The 26,424-nt window shown below is 44.6% G+C and overlaps 1 protein-coding gene and 1 pseudogene across 1 annotated transcript; one reads left to right on the top strand and one right to left on the bottom strand.

Annotated features, from left to right (window-relative positions):
• Positions 1-7,002: 7,002 nt before the first annotated feature.
• KNSTRN (kinetochore localized astrin (SPAG5) binding protein) lies at positions 7,003-19,642 on the top strand. Its single transcript, XM_047862941.1, has 9 exons — positions 7,003-7,367; positions 7,583-7,677; positions 10,805-10,934; positions 11,677-11,724; positions 13,125-13,230; positions 13,448-13,541; positions 16,797-16,858; positions 17,638-17,712; positions 18,920-19,642. Exons 1-9 carry the CDS (start codon positions 7,003-7,005, stop codon positions 19,049-19,051), a joined length of 1,107 nt encoding a protein of 368 aa, XP_047718897.1. The 3' UTR covers positions 19,052-19,642.
• LOC125167984 (heterogeneous nuclear ribonucleoprotein A1-like) lies at positions 15,458-16,406 on the bottom strand (annotated as a pseudogene).
• Positions 19,643-26,424: the final 6,782 nt, after the last annotated feature.

Here is a 26,424-nt window from a genome sequence, read left to right as displayed (position 1 = left end):
CTGGCATCAGGAGGAGGAGGAGGCAGTGACTAGGACCTAACCTGGACCCGTCCCCCCAGGAGGTCTGCTGGGACCACTCTGTCTTCATGTCCAAGTGAAATTCCACCTGTCTGGCCTGTGGCTGTTCATCAGGGTCCTGGCTTCTCTACACCATGGACGTGTCCTCCTGTTGCCACACATCCGGGCCGAGAGAGCCCTGGTCTCATCTGGCACAATCAGCCAGGGGGAGGACGAGGTGAGCCCTTCCTCCTGAGCATAAGCAGAAGTCTGGCCTTGATTCAAAAGAGAGACCAGCATCTTAGTTGCTTCTGAGCAGCTCACCAAGGCTCTTCTGCCCTGTATTGTGGGAGGGCAGCAGGGATCCAGACCAAAAGAACCTGTTCCCCCACACCCTCTCTTGTGTCTTGCAAGAAGAGACATGGTGTCTAGGACTGGAGCTTCAAAGCTTTTTCTGGCTCCGTTAGAATACGGAGGGGTGGGTGGGGCAGGCATCGAGGATTTGGGCACACCTGAGGACCCTACTCAGGGACTTCTGGGTCCCTTTCTTGCAGACCACAGCCACAAAACCCTACAGGAAGGCAGACAAGCCAGAGTAGTTAAGGTACCAACTGGATCTGTTCTTTCTACGGCCGGGCCCAAAAGACTGGAAGAACCCAGTGGTGACCTAAAACATCACCTTACACCTAGAGGGGCCCATACCAACAGCAGGCAATCCACATTAGTGAGTAACCCAGCTTGCCTCTCCAGCCCCAACTGTGGAAAGCAAGATGTAAAGCATTTCCAATTTCCTTTGAGTTTCAGCAGACCTACTCACTTTATTAATATTATCAGTGGTTACAATGAGTATATGGCTTAGAAGCATGCTGTGAAGCAGAGGAAAACCAGTTAAAGCATTTATGTTTGCTCTGAAAAATTCAAGAAACGGTTTCTTAACACGGAGACACTCTAAAATAGAACTACGTTGATACCCATTTGGGATTTAAGGTCATTTCTCCTATTTGTGCTACAGATCCTTGAACTCACACTCAGAGTATGAGTATGCGTGCTGTATGTTTTTAAAATGTAACTTGGTATACTTTGTTACTATGGAAAAACCCATCCTTCCATGGCTCTGGTGCTTTGTTGACAATGTTAGAGATTGATTTGATCGGCAGAATCTTAGATTTTACTGGCACATGGCATAACTGATACCATGATATTTAGGCAATATCCCAGCTTGAGCCCGACTCTGAAAGAGACATCTCACAAGAGATTTATAAGCCAAACTTCCTCAGCCCCGTCTAACTCGTTCCATTCTTCTCCCAGTGCATGAAAGGGCTGGGAGGGGTCTCGGGAAAGAAGATTCATTTGGTTTACAACCTTCACCTGTTTGTCCAGAGAGTTTCTGATCTTTCCTTCCATGGTGGCCTTATCTCAGCCCTTGATAATACACGCAGGCAACAACAAGCTCTCTGACACCCATGCCATCCATCAAGATTTCATTTACTTGGGGAGAGAAAAACAGGCATTCCTCACCCTTTCCACCCACACCCTTGTTCCCAGGGAAGACTATACCTCAAGGTCTGTAGGTGTTTATGCTTAAGAGAAGAAATTGTAACTCAGTTCAGTGGAAAGATGAGAAACAAAAGAAAGCCACTATGTGCTATGTGAATGGTTGGTTGTCCTAAAGCCACTCTGTGCTGAAAAGCCCTGGAAGGACCTTAAAGTTATAATCATTATCAGGTCTCTGTGTGATTATTCACATTATACCTCAACATAGGAAAAAGATCAGGATTTTACCAGATTCACAAACATCTAATAAGAGCTTCAGTACTGCTAAAGAAAATCATGCAGCTGGGCAGATTGGTGTAGATTTGAACTCATGACCACCAGACTTCACTGGACCCTCAGCTCTGCCTACCTTGTTTCCGTTCTAGTTACTGGTTTCCATTCTTTGTAATGACCATTTAACACTTTCTCTTGCTTCCTCCCACATCTGAGACAGAGAATTCTGGAGATCTGCAAAGGACCCCCCTCGAGTATTCAGCATAGCACTACTCATTGTGTAAATACGAGGAAACTACTTGAGACTAAGGAAAGAACCATTCAAAATGATTAGAGGGAACAGCAGCCAATAGTCATAGAGGACTGGAATAGTGCATGTTCCCATCAGCCAGTCTTGAAAACATCATAATTTATGGAGCATTGGTTGGAGTTCTCAGAAGTGTCTTGCCTCAATAGTGGGGATTCAATTAGCCCTAGTTTATTTATTTTTTTATTAGCCCTAGTTTAAACACTGCTCACCCCATCTAATAATTGTTTCCCATCGAATAAATTTTAAAGCAAGACCTGAAGGGATGAAACTGTTTCTAAGTAATGTAACTGTATCCCAAAACAAACATCAAGAATATTCATATGAATACAAAAATAACCAGCCACCAAAGCCAAAATTTACAGTGTGTGAGGCCTAATAAAAAAAAATTGCTTATCATGCGAAGAAGCAGAAAAATATGACCCATAGTGAGGAGGAAAATCAATTGACACTGACCTAGAACTAACATCTATGTGAAAATCAGCAAAGACATTGTTATAGTTGTATTCCCTTTATTCATATAACTAAGTAGAGACTTGGAATATGTTTTTCAAAATATACAAATTGAACTTCCACAGCTGTCTGAGATGAAAAAAATCACTGGATGGAATTAACAATAGTTTAGACACTGCAGAAAGAAGACTGGTGAACTTGAAGACATGGCAATAGTAATTGTCCAAAATGAAACACCAAAAGGAAAGATTTGTAGAAATGAACAAAGAGCAGGGGCACCTGGGTGGCTTGGTCAGTGAAGCATCCAACTCTTGATCTCACCTCAGGTCTTGATCCCAGGGTCATGAGTTCAAGCCCTGCACTGGGCTCTGTGCTGGGCGTGAAGCCTACTATTAAAAAAAAAAGAAAAAAAATTAATAAAGAGCTACAAAGCATGTAATAGGAAGAAAGTTGGTCCTTTACAAATATCTAAAATTATGAAAAAATGTAGGCGTCAACTAAAAATGGGTGAGATGGCACATTGTTTGTTTTTTTTTTTTAATTATTTGTGGAGGTGGGTGAACAACAACAAGAAAGATTTTGAAAATGCTGCTCCAGATTCCATCTTCCTTCCCCTTTGCTGTATGACTTTTCTCCTTTGATCATCCCCTCTCCCTCTGAAGCATCCTTTTCTTCCTGTCAGCCTGCTTGTTCCCATGGGCACATGTATCCACTAGTAGCTGCATCTTTGAGAAAACCCTTCCTTGACCCCCACAACCCACCTCCAGTTATTGCCCAATTGCTCTACTCCATTCACAGATTCTTTAATGTCTACACCTGCCATCCCTGCTTCCTCATCTCTCATGTACCCCTTAACCCACCTTAATGTGGCTTCACTCAGACCTACCTCTCCACCAGAGTTCCTTTTGCTATACTTGCCAATGACTTCTTTACCAGTTATTCTCAATAGTTTACCACTCCCTCCTTTGGCAGTTTAAGACTTCCTCCTCCTGGCTTCTAAAACACCACCCTCTTTTTGTTGTCTTGTCACCTCTGTGTCACCTCTTTATCAGGTTTCTTGGTTGGCACCTTATCATTGCAACTTCTAAAGGCTGCTATCCCTATCCTTGGCCCTAAGGCTCTTTGTATACTTCTTCCCTTGGAGATCCCATTCAGCTTTTACTTTATTTTTTTTAATGTTTATTTATTTTTAAGAGACAGACAGAGTGTGAGCGAGGGAGGGGCAGGGAGAGAGGGAGACACAGAATCTGAAGCAGGTTCCAGGCTCCAAGCTGTCAGCACAGAACCTGACTCGGGGTCAAACTCATGATCCTCCAGATAGTGACCTGACTGAAGTCAGACACTCAACCAACTGAGCCACCCAAGCACCCCCCCTGGCTTCCCCCCTCCCCAAATATATCCATACACCCATGACTCCTAAGAGTCTATCTCCAAGCCAGACTCTCCTCTGGGCTGAAAGCCTGTTTCAAACTGCCTACTTGACAACTCCACTTGAGTGTCTGAGAGGCATTTCAAGTTTACCTTGTTCAAAAAAGCTCTCAATCTCCCAGCAACACAAAATAGTGACTCTATCCACAGTTATTCAAGCCTGGGAGTTATCCTTAAGATCTCCCTCTCCCCTGCCCCTCCTTCTCCCGTATCCAGTCCAACACGGAGTCCTGAAATTCTACCCTCCAAAAGCTGTCTTAAAGGTGTCTGCTTCTTTTCCATCACTGTGGTGTCTGAATGGGGTCTCTGTCTGATTGGATGGGGGCCCCCAAATGTGGGGCCAGTGGCATGAGCAGTGAAAGTGATGAAGTTTAGGGTGATGGGGGGGTTCGCGGGGTCTGGAGCCATTGGCCAAGAAAGAGTTCTGGAAGATGTCTTTGGTGCAAAAAGGTGATTTTATTAAAGCACAGGACAGGACCCGTGGGCAGGAAGAGCTGCACTGGGGTCCTGACGGGTCATTCACTATATACCCTCAGGTCAGGATTAGAGTAAGTATCTAAGGAATTTTGGAAGCAAGGTTTCCAGCACCTTGAAGGACTAGCTGTTGCTAGGGAAATGCCATTTATTACCATTTAATAAAACCTCAGTCATGAGACCCTTCTGATGTATATCAGGGGGCCATGAGCTTGGAGTATGATTGCCAGCGTATATCTTGGGGCGTTGAGATAAAGGAAGTCGATTTACAGGGTCCTCTAGTTTGGGATAATGTTAAGCTAAGGTTCTCTTTGTTCCCAGCAAAGTGTCATCCTTGAGGCAGCTGAGCTCCTAGAGGGAGGTCACTCTGCCGATTTCAAGGACTTGTCAGTGGGCTGTAGGCAGTAAGGGAATTTAATTTTTCATTTGCCTTAGTTTCCCACCTTACCATGGCAAGCACTTAAACCTCTTTCCTTTGTTCTTGGGTAGCTGGGACTGTCCAAGGAATATCACACATATTCCACCTGGGGGGCAGGTGTGCTGGCCTGTATTTTACCCTCAACCTACCTCATGCTCCCCCATCAAAAGGATTCACCTGAGGCAGAACGAAGGCGATAGAAGGTTATGGAATACACCGCAAAGGAGCAGTGGGCAGGACAGCAGAGGGGCTGTCTGAAACAAGGCAGTGGGTGGGGGCTGTTTTTAAAGGCAGAAGGTGAGGAGGTGTATGGACTATGGAATTTTCCCTGCTTTGGTAACCGTGCCTAGTTGTAAGCAGCCCATTGGGTAGTTAGGGCCTATGGATATTTTGAGGTGGGTGGCCTGTCGGGCCGGTCAGGTGGTTGCTCTGGGCCCTTTCCACATTGTGTCTCTCAAGGCTGTTTGCCTAGAAGCGGTCTCTACAATCCTCACTGCTACCACCAGCCTTGCGGCCAGGCCACCATCATCTCTCATTTGAATGATTACAGTAGCCTCCCAGCCATCTCCCTAGTTTTGCCCTTGCCCCCCTTCAATCCATTCTCCATGAAGTAGCCAGAGTGAGCTTTTTAAAATATAAATTGAATAACACTCTACTGCTCTAATATTTCAATGACTTCCCATTACTCTTAAGGATCAAATCTAATCTCTTTACCTTTGGCCTGTAAAGCTTGCTATTTGACTACTTATCTCTCCGGCCTTATCTGTACCACTTTCCTCCTCTGTGTCAGCCTTTCTTGCTCAATGCTGCTTTGGGACTTTGCATTTGTCCTCCCTTCTACCTACCCCACTCATCAGATTAACTCCCACTCATCTTTCATTAATCAAACATAAGCGTTTTCCCTCACTATTCGATTTCAATTGGGTTTCCCAAGCTTTTGCTGCCATAGCAGTGTAGAAAATGTTGAGGTTCAGAGCCAATGGCCAAGAAAGAATTCTTGAGACATCTTCAGTGCAAAAAGGTGGTTTTATTACAGTACAGGGACAGGACTTGTGGGCAGAAAGAGCTGCACTGAGATTGTGAGGTGTGGCCGATTATACACTTTCAAGTTGGGAGGGGGTTAGGAATAGCACAAGCCTCCAAGGTATTTTGAAAACCTTGAAGGTTTCCAGGATTCTGAGGCTAGGAAAAGTTAATTTATTACTGTTTAGTAAAATCTCAGCCATAAGACCCTTCAGATGTATATCAGTGGGTCATATTCTTGGAGGATGATTGCTAACATACATTTGGGGGGGGGGGGGTAGAGATAAAAGAAGTTTCCAAAGGAATTTTTATATGTTAGAGTAGACGTACAGGATCCTGGAGGTTGGGTAATGTTAAGCTAAGATTGTCTTTTGCCCTTAGCAAAGTGTCATCAAAGCAGCTGAGTTCCTAGAGAAATGTCACTCTGCCTATTTCAAGAACTTGTCAATGGGCTATCGGCAGTGAGGAAATTTAACTTTTCATTTGCCTTTGTTTCCCACATCAATTGTACATTGTGCTTTTCCTTCATAGTTTTACTACAGTTGGTAAATATGTATTTATTTGGTTTTCTTCCCCCCACTTAATTGAGGTGTAACTAGTGTTTGTGTGATTATTTATCATTTTCTATATTGTAAACTCCAGGAGGGCAGAGCCAGTCAGTCTGGGTATTTGTTGCCCCACCCCCATCTGTCCTGTTAGAAGAACAGTCTGGCACACAGCAAATGCTCAATAAATATTTATTGAGTGAAATGAATGAGTGCTTTAAGAGCTTGAGTACCCTCCCCTATTCTCTAGGAGTAGCTCTGAATCTCTTCTTAAAATCTGGGTAAGTGTTGGGGTACCTGGCTGGTCCAGTTGGTAGAGAATATGGCTCTTGATCTCAGGGTCATGAGTTCAAGCCCCAGGTTGGGGGTAGAGCTTACCTTTTTTAAAAACGGGGGGGGGGGGGGGCAATCTCCATGTGTTATTAAAGTTAGGACTGAGGGCAAGTGCCTGAGGTATTTCTGTCCACAGATCCTCTTTAAACGTCACCTACCACTCACCACTCTCTGCCTATCCAAATGCTCTGCGCTGTCGCCAATCAGCATGCAATCTCCCTAACAATCATGGACCAAATAAAGAGAAGGATTGTGACATGGACTCTAAACGTGACCGCATTTGCGTCTCAAGCCAGGAATATGACGCCCACAGCTCATTGCTCCTTCCAGGCCCGCAGAGTGCACCACTTCCCTCCCCTGCCCAGACCTGGGGGCTCCAACACCCAAAGCCTAGGAGCCCAGGCTCCGGCCATTCTTCTGACCTGCCGTACAGCATGGCAGCCCCCAAAGGCGTGGCCCAAGGCACAGATAGACGTACAACATGGCCGCCTACAGGGAAAACACTGCACGCCCTCCCGCCCGGCCACCGGAAGTTTCCATTTGAAAGCCAGGCGGCAGACCGGGTTGCTGGTGCGGCAGTTACTGCGGAGCAGCTTTTGAACCAGAGCGACGAGGGCTGCGAGTAGGAGCTACAGGCGCCTGGGTTCGGTTGTCCCGGGGCGAGAAACGGGGCTGGATGTCGGAGGCGGGCGGGATGGATGGACTGGGAATGGAGAATTTTCTTTCTCCCGACTTCTTCCCCGGGCCCGGACAGGCCAGGTCGCCCTCTCCCGGGGCCTTCCACCTGCTTGGGCCCCCTGGCCCACCGCAGGCTAACATTCGATTCGCACCTTCCAGGGCCCAGCCTTGCCGCCTCGTTACGATGACCAGCGTGGTTAAGACAGTGTACACCCTGCAGCCCCCCGCTGTGCAGAGCGGCGGCCTGCCGGCAGGTGGGTATCAACGCCGCCCTGCGGACTCGCGGAGGAGGTCTAGCCTAGGAGTATGAGGGCTTACTTAGATCGGCGGCCTGGAAAGGGGAAGGGCATTCCATTGGCTCTGACAACCTGCTAACTCCCCCGAAACCTGGCTAAATTGCTGATTGTTCCACAATATTATTTCCTCAAGCTAGGAATCTCTTGTTAAGCAATTGCTCGTTTTGTTTCCAGAGTTGGGCTATCTGGCTGGACCCGATTACCTGGGAGAAGAGAGGAGAGTCTGATTCTTAGAGAGAGGCCCTGGGGTTCACCCACGTCTAGTTCACATTTGTAACTGCACAGTGTCTCTTATGTAGTATGTTCTCAGTGTTTGTTGGGTGAAATGAGAGAGAGGGGCCAGGCCTAGCTGGAGTTTTCCACAACCTTGGGAGAAGAGATAGGATTAAAAACAATTTTTGATTCCTTTGACATCCTGCTTTGTGTTACTGGGCTTGTGGTTGGAAGTCATCTCCTACAATCTGCAGTTGTCCAGCTGCGTAATCTGGAGAGCGTAGCATATAATAGACTTCAAACATCAGAACCTGTTGTGGGAGATTTGGAAACAGCTTTATTAAGACTCCTTTCCAGGAGACTGCCACTGGTGGGTGAACAGCAACAGGATTGATCTGTGAGGTAAACAGGCTTGTCTCCAAAGGCTTAAAGGTCGTTTTTGTTTGTCTCATGTGGCCTCAGAACACCTAAATGGTAATCTGGCTTCAGCAGGACTAGGAGTCTCTGGGGGAGCTGGAGCCAGGCCCCTTTACCCTGCCTTTCCCTTGGAGAACTGTGACCACCCTTGGGTGGAAAATGACGGGCTCTCCCCAGACAAGTTGGGAGTTTTCATCTCAGTTTTCTGTCCCTGTCCCAGCTTTATGATCATATATGACTGAAACAGTTTAACGTTTTAAGGCGATCTCCTAGGTTTTTTGTTTTGATTTTGGGCATCGACTCGTTTCTAAGTTTTAGTTTTCCAACTAGGTAACATACACATGTTAAAAATCCAAAGTTAGAAAACAATCTGCGGTGGAGAACGAGTCTCCCTTCCTTGACACCAGCCACCCAGTTCTCCTCCTTAGCGCCTCTCATTTCAAGAAGACAGTCTTTGTTAAATCCTGCTAAATTTTTCCTACAATGCAGCCCTTAGGTTCTAGCAAGTACGGATTATTTGGATCTGCTTCCAGTCAACGAAGAGTGTTAATTTTGATCAGTTTACTATTAAGACCCTTTCTCATGGGATATATTTGTTACCGTGTAGAACTTCATACCTGAAATAGGATGTTCCCCCAGGATTACCTTTTACTTCAGACAAAGACCTGGGACACCTGGCTGGCTTACTTGGTAAAGCATGTGACTCTTGAGCTCAGTTCTGAGTTCAAGCCCCACATTGGGCATGGAGCCTACTTTAAAAAGTAAATAAAAATAAATAAATAAAAACATGCGTACTTCAGAGACTTCAAAAAGAACCATTTTTTTTTCAACATATGAAGTTTATCGTCAAATTGGTTTCCATACAACACCCAGTGCTCATCCCAAAAGGTGCCCTCAATACCCATCACCCACTCTCCCCTCCCTCCCACCCCTCATCAGCCCTCAGTTTGTTCTCAGTTTTTAAGAGTCTCAAAAAGAACCATTTTAATCTTTGCTTTGTGGGCACGAGAATGGAATATAGGGTATAAGTGCCCAGTGAGTGTACCTATAAATGAAATCATTTGTCAGCCTGAGAAATCATATTTATTCCAAACTGTTGTGCAGCTAAAGTCATCACAACAAAATCTGTGTCAAATACAGATACCAGTTTCCTAATGCCTGTGATCCAGTGCTTTGTACCTCGTTTCTTCAACTTGATTTGTTACAGCCCTTAATTTAGGTCAAGCCGAAGGAGCCATTTTACACTGAGCAAAGTGAAAGTTGGTTTAAATTAGAAAATCCGTGGGGGGGAGAGGTGGTGAGGCAGCGTGTAACTCCAGAACATGTTACTTGAACTTGCTGTGGTCTATAAATGGTAAAAAGACTGTGTGGTGGAGGGCTGGCATAGGGACTAGGGGGAAATGCTCCTCTCTGGGGCAGAAGCGTGTCATGGCAGGGCCACTTCTCAGGTTATCTGGCGGTACCCTAGCAAGATAAGAACAGAATGTCAACTAATGAATTCACTTAATGAATAAACAAAAGGGCTGAAGTAAAGGCAATCATCATGAAAAGGGGAAAGAAGGGGCACCTGGGTGGCTCAGTGGGTTAAGCGCCCAACTTTCAGCTCAAGACATGATCTCACGATTCATGAGTTCGAGCCCCATGTCAGGCTTTGTGCTGTGTGCTGACAGCTCGGAGCCTGGAGTCTGCTTAGGATGCTGTGTCTCCCTCTCTCTCTGCCCCCTGCCCCTCTCTTGCACATGCTTGCTCACTCCCTCCCTCCCTTCCTCTCTCTCTCAACAATAAATAAACATTAAGAAGTTAAAAAAAAAAGGGGGGGGGAGACGGCTAGAGGAAATCATTCAGAAATGGTGTGTGAAATATCGTCAAGTGTGAAGTTCTGAAGTGTTCTATATGTTCCGCAAGCGGGTACCAAACCCCTGTTAATATGCTGGATACTCTCTAGGCGCTAGGGACACAAAGACATCTCAGAGTATTTAGGGAGACTGGTCAAAACAAGTGTGTGGCAGTTCAAAGAGAACCTCATAGCAGCTTGAGGGAGAGCCTTGGGAGAGCAAACTGAATGCTTAGGAGCTTAACAAGGTGGTTCGATTCCACTGGAGATGGATGAAGGATTCAGCTGTGTTTTGCCCTGCTGACGGCCACACTGGCTCCCATTTGGCTCTTTGCTTGTTTCAGCCTCCACTTTCACATCTGTGCCCTCTGGCTGTTCACTTTGCTGCACCATCAAGCTTTTGGCTGTCCTCAAACACATTGCACTGTCACATTCGAAGAGTTTTAGTTTCCATCCCCGATTATTCTCGAACTCTTGCTCTTCTGAATTGATCTCCACGAGTTGTGGTTGGCCAGAATGAAAATCCAAGTGTCCGACGACCTGGAACAGAACTGTTTGTTATAGAGTCGCAGCTATTGGGTCATGGTGCTCGAGTCTTCACCCGCTTGCTTTCCTTTGCAGACACACAAACTCGAGCCCCTTCTAAGAGCCTCTTACCAGTGAAGTCCAAAGAAGTGGATGTTTCCAGGCTTCATTCAGGAGGTGCAGAGAACGATGTTACAAAAATCATCAAACCAAGACGAGAGAACGGGTGAGAGTCAGAGCACTGGTATCCAGTGAGAACTTCTTGCTAGAAATTACTCAGCATCAAGATTTAGAAAGTAGGGTCTTTGAGAGCACAGGGCAGCGGGAGTCAGTGACCCAAAGCAGTCGATCAGTTCTGAAGAGGCCCAGCAAGAGTTCAGATAAGAGGTACTCTTTCTTCTCTCACCACTTGCTCTGAGTGTGCAGACAGCAGTACTGTGGCCAAACAACAGCCCTAAGTGGTGGTCGGAGTGGGTGGGGCTGCTTGTTAGCCTAGGTTGCTGGTCTGAGCACAGTCCCACCCAGGGAAGTGTGTGCCCCTCCCTCTTCTCAGTTCCCATAGAAGCAAGGTTGACATGAGATAATTACACCGTTTTGAGCAGCAGCAGCTCTGTCGGGTGGTCGAGGTGGTCAGGAGAGGAGCCCATTCCCTGTTAATAGTCTGGGCTGAGACAAAAGTGCAAGGACCCTCAGAGCTTCTCAAGCGGCAGCTGTTTGCCTTCTATGGAATCTCTGGTTCTTTCCTCAGAAAAGCAAGCTCTTTGTTCTGCCTTGTTCACCACACACGTAACAATGCCACAAGTCTCTGATTTCTCTGTTGTTTCCTTTTTTAATTGAGGTATGTTATTAACACACATTATATTAGTTTCAGGTGTACAATATAATGATTAGGTATTTGTGTATGTTGCAAAATGATCACCACAATGAGACTAGTTAACATCCCGGTTTCTTTGTTTTTGCTCCTCTAGGCAGGTGAAAGCTGCAGACACTGCCTTTAGGAGGAACATCAGAAAAAGGTGAGCATCGGGGTAAATGAAAGCTGGCCACTATTTTGGGGTGGTGGATCTCAGTCGCGTACCTCAGAATCGCTCATGGGTTCTTGTAATGTGTTATAGTCTGGGTGCCATCCCAGAAAGTTGAGTGGAATTTTCAGGGATGAAGCACAGCCAAGTTTGAGAACCACTGTCAGGGCAAGGATCCGTGATGCTACCATCTTGAGAACCGGACGAGCTTTCTGGGCTCCATGCCAGGACCACTGCTAATTGGAAATCACACCCAGCTAGATAGCCCATCAATAGGAGCGTGAGCCTTCAGGATAGGAGGCACTGCATGTGGTTAGTGACTTTGAGATGGAGGTGATGGTGGTGGTGGTAGAATCCTGGGGAAGGATCCATCTCTCTGTTTGAGGCTAGCTTGGATGTTTTGCAGTCCTGAAGACGGAAATAGTGCAAGCTGGAAAGTTTGTAGAAATAGGTTCTGATTCCAAATCTAATTCCAAATAGGTTCTAATTCCAAATCTATAATAGACTTGGGCATGTCTTAAAAGTTCTGAAGATAGGAGCACATGGCCAGCTTAGTCAGTAGAACAATGTGACTCTTGATCTCAGGGTTTTGAGTTCGAGCCCCATGTTGGGTGTAGAGATTACTTAAAAATAAAATCTTTAGGGCACCTGGGTGGCTCAGTCGGCTGAGCATCCGGCTCTTGATTTTGGCTGAAGTCATGATCCCAGGGTCATGGGATCAAGCCCCACGTTGGGCTCTGTGCTGTGGAGCCTGCTCAGGATTCTCTCTGTCTCACCCTCTGCCCTTCTCCCCCACTTGTGCTCTCTCTCTCTAAAAAGTACAGGGAAGCCTGTGTGGCTCAATCGGTTGGGCATGACTCTTGATTTTGGCTTAGGTCATGATCTCATGGTTCTGAGATCAAGCCCAATGTTGGGCTCCGTGCTGATGGCATGGAGCCTGCTTGGGATTCTCTGTCTCCTTCTCTCTGCCCCTCCCCCATGCTCTCTCTCCGTCTCTCTCAAAATAAATAACCCAAAAAACAAAAGTAAGTAAATAATAAAACCTTAAAAAAATTATGAAGATAAAATACTATTCAAGAAGGACTCTGAGGGCATCGAAAAGAGAGGTTAATATTGATCATAATGGCTAATATTTATTAGGTATTTACTGTGTATCTGTAGCTGTGCTAAGAATTATTACATGTATTCTCTCTCATTTTTCACAATAATGTTATGAGATGTGGGTATTACCCTAATTCTAGAAATGAGGAAACCAAGCCTCAGAGAGGTTATGTAGCTTACTGAAGGTCATAAACTATTAGATAATGCAGCCAAGATTCGAACTCCTGTTTGTGTGACCCTATAACCCATTTTAACCCCTCCACTGCTTCATACAAGCACAATTATCATTACAGCTACAAGCCACTGAGCAAGCAGAAATCAGAGGAAGAGCTCAAGGATAAGAACCAGCTCTTAGAGGCCGTCAACAAGCAGCTGCACCAGAAGTTGACTGAAACTCAGGTGAGAGACCCACCAGACCTCTGTCATCACTGCACTGGGGAATGCATGGAATCCCGAGGGACAACCCCTTGGGTGGGAGCAAGCTTGCAATGCCCAGGTGCCCAAGGGCAGAAGGGGAAGACACCGGGCTTGGGCTGTGGCTGTCCAAGAGTAAGGGCAGCAAAACCACCCCCGCAGAGTGGAATAGGCCTCATCTGTCTGCATGGCACCCCGATAGGGAGAACTGAAGGACCTGACCCAAAAGGTGGAGCTGCTGGAGAAGTTTCAGGATAACTGTTTGGCAATTTTGGAGAGCAAGGGCCTCAACCCAGGTAAGAGACGGTACACAGTTGACTTCAGAGGAGTCAGTGCACCTGCTGCCTCCTGGGCTGATTGTGGACTGGCTGTCAGGAGTCCGGCATGGCATCAGCTGGTCCATTTAGTGCAGGGGTTGCTTAGCAAAACCCTGAAGATTTGGAGGAGTTTTTCTTTCTTTTTTCTTTCTTTTTTTAAAGATTTTTTTCTTTTTGTTTTTAAGTCATCTCTACACCCAATGTGTGGCTTGAGCTTATAACCCAGACATCAAGAGTCATATCCTCTACCGACTGAGCCAGCCAGGCACCCCTGGAGGAGCTTTCCTTTGTTCCCTTGTGATGTTGACTTAAACCAACAGAATTTCAGATAGTTGTAGAAAGAGGATTATCTCTTATCTGAACACTTTGTGCCATTCATTTGATGCTAACAAGTATGACCTTGCAAATAGATCAGAAATATTTCATTTCTTTCTTTTTTTTAATTTAAAAACTTTTTTTTTTACGTTTATTTTTGAGAGAGAAACACACACACAGCACAAGCAGGTGAGGGGCAGAGAGAGGGGGAGACCCAGAATCCAAATTAGGCTCTAGGTTCTGAGCTGTCAGCACAGAGCCCGACTTGGGCTTGAACTCACGAACATGAGAGATCATGACCTGAGCTGAAGTCGGATGCTAACCAGCTGAGCCACCCAGGTGCCCCACATTTCTTTCAAGGCAGATAGCAAACAGGGTAAATTTCCCAGATGGGAAAAGATAGAGGTGACACTATTTCAAGAGTTCCTAAACCTGGCTGATCAGCAGAATCACAATAGTTAAATGTGACTTTTTTTTTTTTTTAATATTTGTTTATTTTCGAAAGAGAGAGAGAAAGACAGGCAGACAGCACATGAGTGGGGGAGGGGCAGAGAGAGAGGGAGACACAGAACCCCAAGCAAGAGCCAGGCTCTGAGCAGTCAGCACAGAGCCTGACGTGGGGCTCGAACTCAAGAACTGTGAGATCATGACCCAAGCTGAAGTTGGACACTTAATCCACTGAACCACCCGGGTGCCCCTTAATTGTGATTTCTATTCTGACCCTGTCCCTAGAAAGCAGAGTCTATAGCAAAGAGGGGCATAGAAAAAGGAATTGCCAAAAGACTGTACTCAGACTGAGTTGAGGAGCCTGAGAATACCAGGTAAAGGGGCCCAGGCTTCTTTGAATTCAGGGACACTGGCTTTGAATGCTGCTGATTAACCTGTGCATTTTAGAATATATTCTTTATAGTCACCGTATATGTTTTTGTATAATTTTAATTTGCGATATATATGCACTACTTTTACCGAAAATAATAATTTATTAAGCCTGAAAAGATTTTTTTTTTTTTTAAAAGACACATTTGTTCAGCGTCGTGATCAGACTATTACATTTAGCAATCAACAGCTGGGTGCAAAAAAAAAAAACTACATTAAAACCCTTTGTTGGAGGGGTGCCTGGGTGGCGCAGTCGGTTGAGCATCCGACTTCAGCCAGGTCACGATCTTGTGGTCCGTGAGTTTGAGCCCCGCGTCGGGCTCTGGGCTGATGGCTCAGAGCCTGGAGCCTGCTTCCGATTCTGTGTCTCCCTCTCTCTCTGCCCCTCCCCCGTTCATGCTCTGTCTCTCTCTGTCCCAAAAAATAAATAAACGTTGAAAAAAAAAATTTTTTTTTTTTAAAAAAACCCTTTGTTGGAATGCTTTACACTTTCCACAGAACAAAAACTAAAATCACCTATGTTAAACAATTAGTCACAAATACAATCCTCGAGTTTTTGTCCATACACACGAGTATTGTGTAATAAATGTCTTCTTTGTAGCAGCTAGGCCCTGCCACCACTGTGCTTGGCTGAGTTCACAAATCTGTTGTAACCTGTAGCTTCCCTGTCACTTCTGTGGCTCTCCCCTCCTGCTAAGCTTTGCTTCCTGGCAGTAATTAAAACCTTCTGCCACTGCCATAGCTACTGCTGTTGCTGGAACCATCATAGCCACTTTGGTTTTGTGGTTTGGCAAAGTATTGGCCTCCACCACCATAGGGGCCAGAGCTTCTGCCTCCAGAATTTGAAGACTGACTGTTGTAATTGCCAAAATCATTATAGCTTCCGCCACCTCCAAAGTTGCTTCCATCGATACCAAATCCGTTATAGCCATCCCCACTGCCACCATCCACCATCACTTTGACTGCCACCAAAGCCACCTCACCCACTGAAGTTTCCTCCACGGCCAAAGTTGTCATTCGCACCAAAAACACCTCCACGACCACCACCAAAGTTTCCAGAACCACTTCGACCTCTTTGGCTGGAGGAAGCACTAGCCATCTCTTACTTAGATGAAACTTTCCTTACTTTACGGTTGTGGCCATTCACAGTATGGTATTTTTTGAATGACGATCTTGTCTACAGAGTCATGGTCATCAAACGTTACAAAAGCAAAGCCTCTCTTTTTGCCACTGCCTCGGTCACTCATGATTTCAATCACTTCAGTTTTCCCGTACTGTTCAAAATAATCTCTTAGATGATGTTCTTCAGTGTCTTCTTTAATGCCACTGACAAAAATCTTTTTCACAGTTAAGTGGGGACCAGGTGTTTGAGAAGCTTCTCTCGAGATAGCCCTCTTTGGTTCTACTACTCTTCCATCCACCTTGTGTGGCCTTGCAGTCATGGCTGCATCTGTCTCTTCCACAGTGGCCTATGTGACAAACCCAAAGCCTCTGGAGCGCTTGGTGTTTGGGTCTGTCGTTGCCACACAGTCCGTGAGCATTCCCCATTGCTCAGAATGGCTCCTCAGACTCATCCATTGTCTCAAAGCTCAAACCTCTGATGAAAACCTTCTGTGGCTTTTTAGGCTCTTTGGGATACTCTGACTTAGACATGACAGCGGTGGGAGGGGAGACTTTAAGGATGCTTAAAGGCAGCATCTACAGGCAGAAAGCCTGAAAAGCTTTTAAAAATAGTTTTTTGTATTGTCAATGAAACAGAAAAATCCAACCTTTGCATTTTCTCTAGACAGATTTTCTGCTGAGCTGAAGAGAAAGCAGATTGAACTTTTGACCATATCCAAAACTAGAACAGAGGGAGGTAAAATAAAGCTCGGAGGGTGGGTGTAAGGTGACCCTGCCAAGGTGAGAACTCAGTAGACAGTCAGCGACCAGACACTCAGAGAAGTTTCCCTCATGAGTATTCCTATACTTGTCCGTGGAGGGGTTTTTATTTCTGTTTAAGGTGCAGTTCCCTAAGCAAGCTGACTCTGTCGTTTGTATCAGTTTTAGGCAGTGAGACCCTGGCGTCACGGCAAGAAGCCACCACAGATCACACGGACTCTATGGTGAGGGCATGGGTGTGAGTGTGTGGGGGCCAAGGGACCACGGGTCTCTGCACAGCTAAGAAAGTCTCTGCCATGTGCCCAGCAAACCCCAGGAAGCAGCCTTTGTTTTCCACGATAGTGGAAGGGAGCCGTGGATATGTACTCGAAAAGCATATTTTACTTGGAAGGCAATTTTGTGCTTACAGATATGAGTGAGTCTGAGTTGAAAATATGCTCCTTTGAGACACATAATAGGATGAACCTGTAGAGAGAACTTTCTGGTTTCTCTGTTCTCCACTTTACCAAATTTCTCCCCTTAGCCATTTACTGAGAACTGTATGATGGAAAGGTGCAGCCTGAATTAAATTCGGCTTCTCTTTGGTTCTCTCCCAAAGTAGGAAGGTAGTTGTTCAGGGTTAAGTCTTTTGAGCTTCTCTGACTTCTTCACCAGGAAGATCAGTGGTCATATTAGAATAATAGAATACTCGAGATGGAAGCCTTCCTCCAGTCCCACAGGCTAGTAGTCACCTCTCCGGTGGCTACTGTGTTTTGACCACATTGGCCGTGTAACATAGAGCACCCGGAAGGGGGGTGATCTGTCCATCCTGTGGATTGAGTTCCTCCGGGGTGCCCACTAGAGAGCCTGCCACAAGTGGGGCACTCAATAGATGACTGAGCTAAGGGAAGGCTTGTTAGCAATCATCTAGCCAACTTTCATTTTATATAAAGAGATTAGTTTATATAAAGCGAGTTTTCACCTATCAATAAAGATTTGTTATCACACTGTACTTTCCTTTTAGTTGCTACTGGAAACTTTGCAAGATGAGCTGAAGCTTTTTAATGAAACAGCCAAAAAACAGATGGAGGAGTTACAGGTGAGAGACAGATGTCACCCCGAGTCAGGATTACCATTTCCTACCACAGTAGGTGGATCTGTGGAGGACTCTTTCTTATTTACCTATTTATTTATCTTTAACAAACCACTTTTTGGGGCGCCTGGGTGGCGCAGTCGGTTAAGCGTCCGACTTCAGCCAGGTCACGATCTCGCGGTCCGTGAGTTCGAGCCCCGCGTCGGGCTCTGGGCTGATGGCTCGGAGCCTGGAGCCTGTTTCCGATTCTGTGTCTCCCTCTCCCTCTGCCCCTCCCCCGTTCATGCTCTGTCTCTCTCTGTCCCAAAAATAAATAAACGTTGAAAAAAAAATTTAAAAAAAAAATGGTGAAAAAGAAAACAAACCACTTTTTAATGATAATGGATTTACCGAAGAGTTGCAAAGATAATACAGAGAATTCCATTCCCTTAATGTTAACACCATATATTATCATAGTACATTTATCAACATTAAAAAACCAACATTGATGTGTTACTCTTAACTAAATTCTGAGACTTCATTTGTTTTCACCACTTTTTTTCAACCAATTTTCTCTTCTAAAGACGCAGAAATGTTCACAGCTACAGGGCTTGAGGCGATGTGCAAACACTTGATGGCTCAAAGTAAGAGGTGGGCCTGTGCAAACTGTGCTCTGGAAACTTGGTTATCTCAAGGAAACCTGGAATAGGAAACCCAGATTCTTGGGTCTGGACTTCTTTGGATTGGTTGGAAGAATCATGGGATAGTACACTGGAACCTAGAGGATTTTATGGCTCCACTTTAAAATCTTTTTTCAACATTTTATTTTATTTTTGGGACAGAGAGAGACAGAGCATGAACGGGGGAGGGGCAGAGAGAGAGGGAGACACAGAATCGGAAACAGGCTCCAGGCTCCGAGCCATCCGCCCAGAGCCTGACGCGGGGCTCGAACTCTCAGACCGCGAGATCGCGACCTGGCTGAAGTCAGACGCTTAACCGACTGCGCCACCCAGGCGCCCCTATGGCTCCACTTTAGATATGGGAGAGAGACCATCCCTAAAATGAGCACAGATGTACAAATTTAAGGTAGAAAATACAATGTCTGTCAGTATTCTAATGGTCTTCCTCAATGGAAGAGAAGTATCATGTCCTGAGATGGTATTGTCTCCCATGTGAATCAAAGTTTTGTGGGTGTTTGTTTTGTTTGTTTCTTTTTGAATGTCTTTCCATGCAGGCCTTAAAAGTAAAGTTGAAGATGAAAGAAGAAGAGCGGGCCCGGTTCCTAGAGCAGCAGACATTATGTAACAGTCAAGTGCATGATTTTACAACAGCCCTTGAGGAAATGGAGCAGCTATTGGAAATGTGATAAAAAGCAAGTGACCAGCCGGCTCCCTCTTGGGGTTAAACTCTCAGAGGAAGCCACTTAGGACATCTGCTTCTTGGCCATGACCTTCTAGGACTCACCATCCCCAGAATGAAAACAGTTTCTGCAGTAGGATTAAGGACAGTTGATGCCGGAATGGCGGTTCCTCCTTAAACAAGTGTTCCCAGCCTTTCAGATTGGTCGGCTCTCCTGAACCTCACATGTACATAACTGAGGCCTACGAAGAGGGGGTGCCTGGAAGCTTGGATCAACCTTCTACGCAACAAAGCGGCAAGCCATTGGTATCAGACCAAATCAGTCATAGTCAGAGGATCCCAAAGGTAACATTCAGATGTGTAGGAAGAAAGCCTTAATTGTACAGCGGAGCACAGATGCTCCACAGGAGACATCACTGAGAAGCCATGCTAGACTTTCTAACTTGGAACACATTCTGTCTCATCCCGGTTGGGCTCTATACCTCATTGTAAATCAATGAACTTGAAGTTACTTAAGATGGCTTAATAAATGGGGGTGAAGGTATAGATAGCAATAACACCTACCTGAAACCGTACACCTTGGAGCTTTTAATCTAAATCACTTCCGTTTTTTGGGTTTGGTTTTGGTGATTTTTACGAAGTGCTACTTTTAAAATAAATAATTCTATAACTGTCCGGACTACACAGAAATGGAAATAGCCTTTTAACTTAAGTGTGTCCACTGAACACTCTTGAGCTAATCTAGTTAACACAGTCAAGACACTGATTTAACCCAGAATATTTTTCTTCTACTTAAGTGCCCTGTGGCTAGCCCTGCCGTCTTCCAGGAGCAGTAGCCTTCTGTGGGTGTGCCCTTTTAGAGCAGTGGGTGCCAGACTCCATCCACCAGGCATGTGTCACTAGCTGCCTGTGTCTTCCCTATATTCTTAAGCACGGTCACGGACTGCTGTTTGCACAGCCAGTCCTGGACCTGGCCCCGTGGATCCTTAGTCAGCTGAAGTCCGTGGCAGGCTTCCCTGCTGGCTTACTAAAGGCCCAGCTATTTTCATTTCTTAGTTGATCGAGGCAGACTTTGGCTTTGGCTGTCTTCCTTTTTTTTTTTTTTTTTTAATGTGTCTTTACTTTTTTTTAATGTTAATTTCATTTTTGAGATAGAGCGTGAGTAGGGGAGGGACAGACAGAGAGAGGGAGAGCAAGAATTGAAGCAGGCTCCAGGCTCTGAGCTGTTAGCACAGAGTCCTACGTGGGGCTCAAACCCATGAACCATGAGATCATGACCTGAGTGAAGCCGAACACTTAACCAACTGAGCCGCCCACGCCTCCCGGCTATCTTCCATTTTTTTCCTGCATCTCCCAATTTCTTCACCAAACTCCCATCTACTCTTGAGCATCGAGTCTGCCACCCAATCAGAGCAAGTAACACCTCCACCCTAACTTTCAGGGATGGCTAAATTTCTTTGCCTTCATACAAAAACATTCACACAGTTGGTTATGTCCCAAAAATTATGAAGGGGAAACCCAGTTACATAATTCTCACCAGTGATAAGGACTGAATATTCTACCCATTTTCAAAATATTTACAGTTTAAAAGATTGTTTATCCAAATAATTTGAAATTGGCATTTCTGGCCAAAAAAAAAAGTTCTACTTCTTGGAAGGAGAGGAGGGGAAACTCAGCTGTGGGATCCTTACCTCCTTGTCGGGCCTCCCTAGTTAACACCTAGGAATGTAACTCAGTGGCTGTTACTCATCTTTCCCAGCACAGAAACCCCATTTACTCGTAGCTTGGGCTCCCAAGGGGCCTTCACCTCACTGTTCTTTGCACTCCCAAATGGCGTTTCTGCACTCTTGCCTTTGCCCGTTCCCTCCAACTTCTGCTCCATCTGCCTTTTGTACATGTGGAGGTGTTCTGGGTGTTTAATCTGATCTGGAGCCTGGATGAATTCATATATATTATATTAACTCAGCACAATAGTGATCTGTACCCTCCACTTTACTGGATGCTATAGGAAACTTTAACACAGCATGGCATTCTTAACCTCAAAGATGCTTGTAATCTATTTGGTAAGACAACGTGCTGGTGACATGTAAGTTAAATAACAAGCAGCAATACTTTACTAACGGGGTTGTGTGATAGAGTTGTGTACTCTAATAGTTAACCCTGGGCTAATTTGGTGGAAGAAGGCTTGATGGAGGAGGTAGAACAAAGATTGAAGGAAGAGTAACATTTGGAGAGGCTAGCTAGAAAGTTAAGGACCTTCCAGGTTGGGGAACACGTGGAGGTCTGGGGAGAGTAGCAAGCTCAGGCCATGGGAGCCTCACTTCCTTTCCCCACTCTTTGCCCTATGCCCCATGCATCTCTTCTGCCTGGCTGTTCCTGAGTTCCAGCCTTGTGTGGTAACCCAGTCATCTAGCAAATAAAATGTTTCTCTGAGTCTGTGAGCTGCTCTAGCAAATTAAACCTGGGGAGGGGGTATCATTGGAACTTCAGGGGGAAAGAGTCATGACATGTCCAGATGAATCTTGGAGAAATGAGTACGGGAAACTAGGCTTGTTCAGAGGGTTCAAGATGAGAAGGGATTATGTCTGACACTTAAGTGAGCACTTGTAATATGCCATCCATGGTGTTTTTACATGTTCCTCCTTATCGTACTTCTTAGGTAGTCTTCATTACCATCACAAGGTAAACACTATTACCTCCTTTTACAGCCAGGGAAATAGGCACCGAGAAGTTAGGTTGGTTTGCCCAAGGTCAAACAACAACCAAATACTGGAGAAAGATTTGAGCCAGGGAATAGTGGGGGCAGGGACGTACATGGTGTTAGTAGAAGTCATGAAGATCCTTAAATGCCAGGCTAAGAGGCGGATTTTTGTCATCTAGGCTAGACGTTTCCAAACTTTCCCTAGTGTCTTAGTAATATTTATGACACCTGAAGAAATACCTAATGGTTCTATTTTAAGTAGTGAGATCCATCAACTTAGTAGGTATTTGAAAAAATAATGTACATAAATCTAAGAGAAAAATTTCATTGCTTTTTTTAGTTTATTTATTTACTTAAGCAATCTCTACACCCAATGTGGGGCTTGAATTCATGACCCCAGGAGCAAGAGTCACCTGCTCTTCCCACTGAGCCAGCCAGGCGCCCTGTGTTTCATTTTTAACTAACTATAACTACTCACTAATGCAATCCGTGCAAAATGAACAAACTTTTAAGAATCTCTAAAAGCAAGGAGTTTTATTAGAGCCCAAGTAAGAACAGCTGCCCAGACATCATGCTTTTCACAGGGAAGGTGCTCCAGAGAATGAACAGTTTTTACATTGAACGGTTTCTGCGTTGTTAAATTTTTTTTACATTTTGTAAAAGCTCAAAAGATAATAGCTTAACATACAGGTATGAATCATGAGTTTTATGAGTTTAATGAGTTTACTGTCAAGGACCACAGAGAGTAGGAGTATTGATTGATATCTTAAGAACAAGATATTTTTCCTTTAGGGCTTCAGATGTACAATGTATGCTTGGTTGGCCATGAATCAGGCTTATATGAAGGTTTATACGAAGTTTATGTACATGCTGATTTATAAATCTAAAATGTCTTTCCTTATGTTTCAGGCTTTTAGAAAAGCTTTTTCTCTCACCAGAACGTTAGGCACTGTTTAACTTCTCAAACCGTGGAATCAAGTTGGACACTACCGCCTTCATTCCCTGTTTGACATTGAAAGGAACCTAAATGACCTAATGTTGAAACTGAACTACTTCAAGCTAGTAGTAACTATATTTTCTAATAGATGTCAAGTATCACTGTGATTCACCCCAAAGCTTAAAATATCCATGGTATCCCTCTGAGTTTGCTGCCCATGGGCACCTTGGCTCACATTCTGGAAACCACAAATCTAGGCAATAATGAATCCCTGAGAAATTTTCAGCAGGCAGTCATTGTACTATTTTAGAAAAATGAATCCAGCATTGGTGTTAAAGATGGATGGCGGGATTGAGACGGGAGTGTCAAGGACATCAGGAAAACAGAAATGAATGTGTTAGGGCCATGACAGCAAAGGTGTAAGGGAAGATTTGAAACACAAGAAAGCTACACGAATTACAGATGACCCTTGAACAAGGCAGAGGTAAAGGACACTGACCCCTCTCCCATGGGTGCAGTTGAAAATCTATATCACTTAAAAAAATGCTAGAATTTTTATTAGGTGGGATGTATTTATTTTAAGTAATCTCTACACCCAACATGGGGCTCAAATTTACAAGCTTGAGATCAAGAGTCACATGCCCTACCACCTGAGCTAGCCAGGCACCTTGAAAATCTGCATAGAGCTTTTGACTCCCCAAAAACTTTATTAATAACCTCTTGGCCAAACCAATAACATAGTTGGTCAACACCCATTTTGTATGTTTTATGTATCAATACTGTATATTTAAGGTAAGCTTGAGAAAAGAAAATGTTATTAAGAAAGTCATAGGAGAAAATACATTTACAGTACCATACTGTGTTGAAAATCAATATATAAGTGGACCCATGCAATTTTGAACCCATGTTCTTCAGGGGCCAACTGTAATGTATGGCACAAATTGGGGGGGGGGGGAAGAAATCTACATACTTAAGAGGTTTTCAGCAGGGGTGACAGTAAGAATTCTTTATAAAATAAGGATGTGAAAACTTCAGTTTACAGCCCATCCCTAGCCAGATGGGTATGTGTTGGAATCCCAGCCCAGGCACTAAAAAGTGGTCTTTGCAAATTACTTCTCTTAGTCTCATTTCTTTTTTTTTTTTTTTTTAAGTTTAATTTTTTAAAAAATTTTTTTCAGGTTTCTTTTTTTTTTTTTCAATATAATTTATTGTCAAATTAGTTTCCATACGATACCCAGTGCTCATCCCAACAAGTGCCCTTCTCAGTGCCCATCACCCACTTTCCCCTCTTCCCCACCCCCCATCAACCCTCAGTTTGTTTTCAGTATCCAAGAGTCTCTTATGATTTGCCTCCCTTCTCTGTAACTTTTTTTTTCCCCTTCCCCTCCCCCATGGTCTGTTAAGTTTTTCAAGAGCCACATATGAGTGAAAACACATGGTATCTGTCTTTCTCTGACTGTCTTAGTCTCATCTCTTATCAGTAGTGATAATACCTGTCTTGCTGGATTGTATTTCCCACACCTAACCTAACAAAGATTATATCAAAGTTCAAAATTTATCTTCAAATGATTCCCTTAATAATCTTGCTCTCAAGTTCCACTATAGTGCTGGCTCTCAGTCTCTATCCTTGGTGCACACTTTGTAACCCTCAGATATTCAACTTCCTCTCCAATAGACACTCCCAACTTTCATCCCTTCTGGCTACTGTCCATCTTCTATTCACAGGCAAATTTCTTTTCTTTTCTTTTTTTTTTTTTAAGATTTTATATTTGGGACACCTGGCTGGCTCAGTTGGTAAAGCGCATGACTCTTGGTCTCTGGGTTATGAGGTCAAGCCCCGTGTTGGGTGTGGAGATTACTAGAAAATAATGGTTTTTTATGTTTATTTTTGAATGAGAGAGAAAGACAGTGTGAGCATGGGAGGAGCAGAGAGAGAGGGAGATGCAGAACCCAAAGCAGGCTCCAGACTCCACCTGTCACGGTATAGAGCCCAACGCGGGGCTCAAACCCACCAACCACAAGATCATGACCTGAGCCAAAGTTGGATGCTTAACTGACTGGGTCACCCAGCACCCCATTTTTGTTGTTGTTGTTGTTGTTGTTTTAAAGATTAAAAATTTTTAACATCGGCCTGGAGCCTGCTAGGGATTCTCTTTCTGCCCCTCTGAATCGTGTGCATGCACGTACACACCATTTCTCTCTCTCAAAAAAAAAAGAAAAAGGAAAAAAAGAAAGAATTCTACTCCTGGAGAAATTGAAACTGCGATTAAGTCTTGATCTGCTCTCCTGGGGCAAGTGACTCCACCTTGGGCCTATGGCTTCCTTGTCAACACTCCCAACAGCCTTGCAGTGGTGGTATTGGTGGTATTTTCATTTTCATGAAAGGTGGTATTGTTTTCATTTCATTTCATCTTCATCCCAGAACTCAGGGTGCTAAACTACTTGAAGATGAACTGTTCAGGGCATTGGTCCACCACGTTGGTGGAGGAAAACAGCAAAGGGGGGGTGGGGGATAGAGGCTGAATTCCATCAGCTCTCCTCTTCCCCTGTTAAATAACAAAAATTCAACTGAGTACATTTTAAAGATCTAATTGGCTTTATTAAATGTTTCATGACAAGGGCAGTATCCCATCTAGCAAATAGAAAGGAGCTCCATAGAGTTGTAGAAAAGGAAAAGATTTGGGGTACCTGTGTGGCTCAGTTAAAGCCTCCGACTTTTGCTCAGGTCATATCTCACAGTTCACAAGTTTGAGCTCCGCATCGGGATCCGTGCTGACCGCTCAGAGTCTGGTGGGATTCTGTGTCTCCCTCTCTCTGCTTCTCCCCTGCTTGCATTCCTTCTCTTTCAAAAATAAACAAACAGTAAATAATTAAAGAAAAGGAAAGGTTTTTTAAAGTAGCAATGGAATAGGAAAAGGAAATTATTAGCAAAGAACGATTGTTTCAGGAAAGGTCTATCCTAAGGGGAAAACAAGGGGCCTATCAATAAATTATCTAGAAAATTTCAACACTAGGATTTTCAACACTAGGAAGTTCCCATGGTTGGGTGGTTAAAGGTTACATTCTTGGGGAGGTGAAACTGCCTAGTTTAGGCAGTCATGGTTTAGTGACTTAGAGTCTTAAGTGGCTCCACTATGGCTTTGGGTTTTCTTTTTAATACTTATAATACACTACTCTTCCTTTTCTGTATCCTCACCCCCAACCCTGGTTTTAAAAAGTCCTGATTGCTGGGTTTTTTGTTTTTTGGTTTTTTTGTTGTTGTTGTTGTTTCCTTTCTTTTGAGAGAAAGAGAGTGTGCGTGTGAGCCGGGGAGGAGCACAGAGAGAGGGAAAGAGAGAAAGAATCTCAAGCAGGCTCCGCACTTCCAGCACAAAGCTCAAAGCAGGGCTCAACTCACAAACCATGAGATCATGACCTGAGCCAAAATCCAGAGTCCCACGCTTAACCGACTAAGCCACACAGGTGCCCCCAATTGCTGTTCTTAAATAATTTAGAAGACAGCAACTCTTTCCCACGAAACTCCAAAATCGAAAAACCCTGTGACGTAATAAAACAACATTTACTGATTTGTAACAGTGTGCACACTGGAGCCAACACTTCTTAGCCATCTCATGGCTTTAACGATTTGTTTCCAAGCATTGGGCATCCCAGGCTGTTTTAACACTTCCTTTCCTGCAGAGGAACTACAGACTGCTACTTCAAAGCGGAGTAGTGAGGTACTACTCCACTCAGAAAACGCCTT

The sequence above is a fragment of the Prionailurus viverrinus genome, chromosome B3 (genome assembly GCF_022837055.1).
Source record: "Prionailurus viverrinus isolate Anna chromosome B3, UM_Priviv_1.0, whole genome shotgun sequence".
In the NCBI taxonomy this organism is placed as follows: Eukaryota; Metazoa; Chordata; class Mammalia; order Carnivora; family Felidae; genus Prionailurus; species Prionailurus viverrinus.
This window is presented reverse-complemented; position numbering and strand designations above follow the sequence as displayed.

Coding starts and splice junctions, on each gene's coding strand:
- KNSTRN (XM_047862941.1), top strand. CDS start 7,003: ATGGACTCTAAACGTGACCGCATTTGCGTCTCAAGCCAGGAATATGAC. Junction 10,935..11,676: donor AAACCAAGACGAGAGAACGG/GTGAGAGTCAGA, acceptor TTGCTCCTCTAG/GCAGGTGAAAGCTGCAGACA. Junction 13,231..13,447: donor AGAAGTTGACTGAAACTCAG/GTGAGAGACCCA, acceptor GCACCCCGATAG/GGAGAACTGAAGGACCTGAC.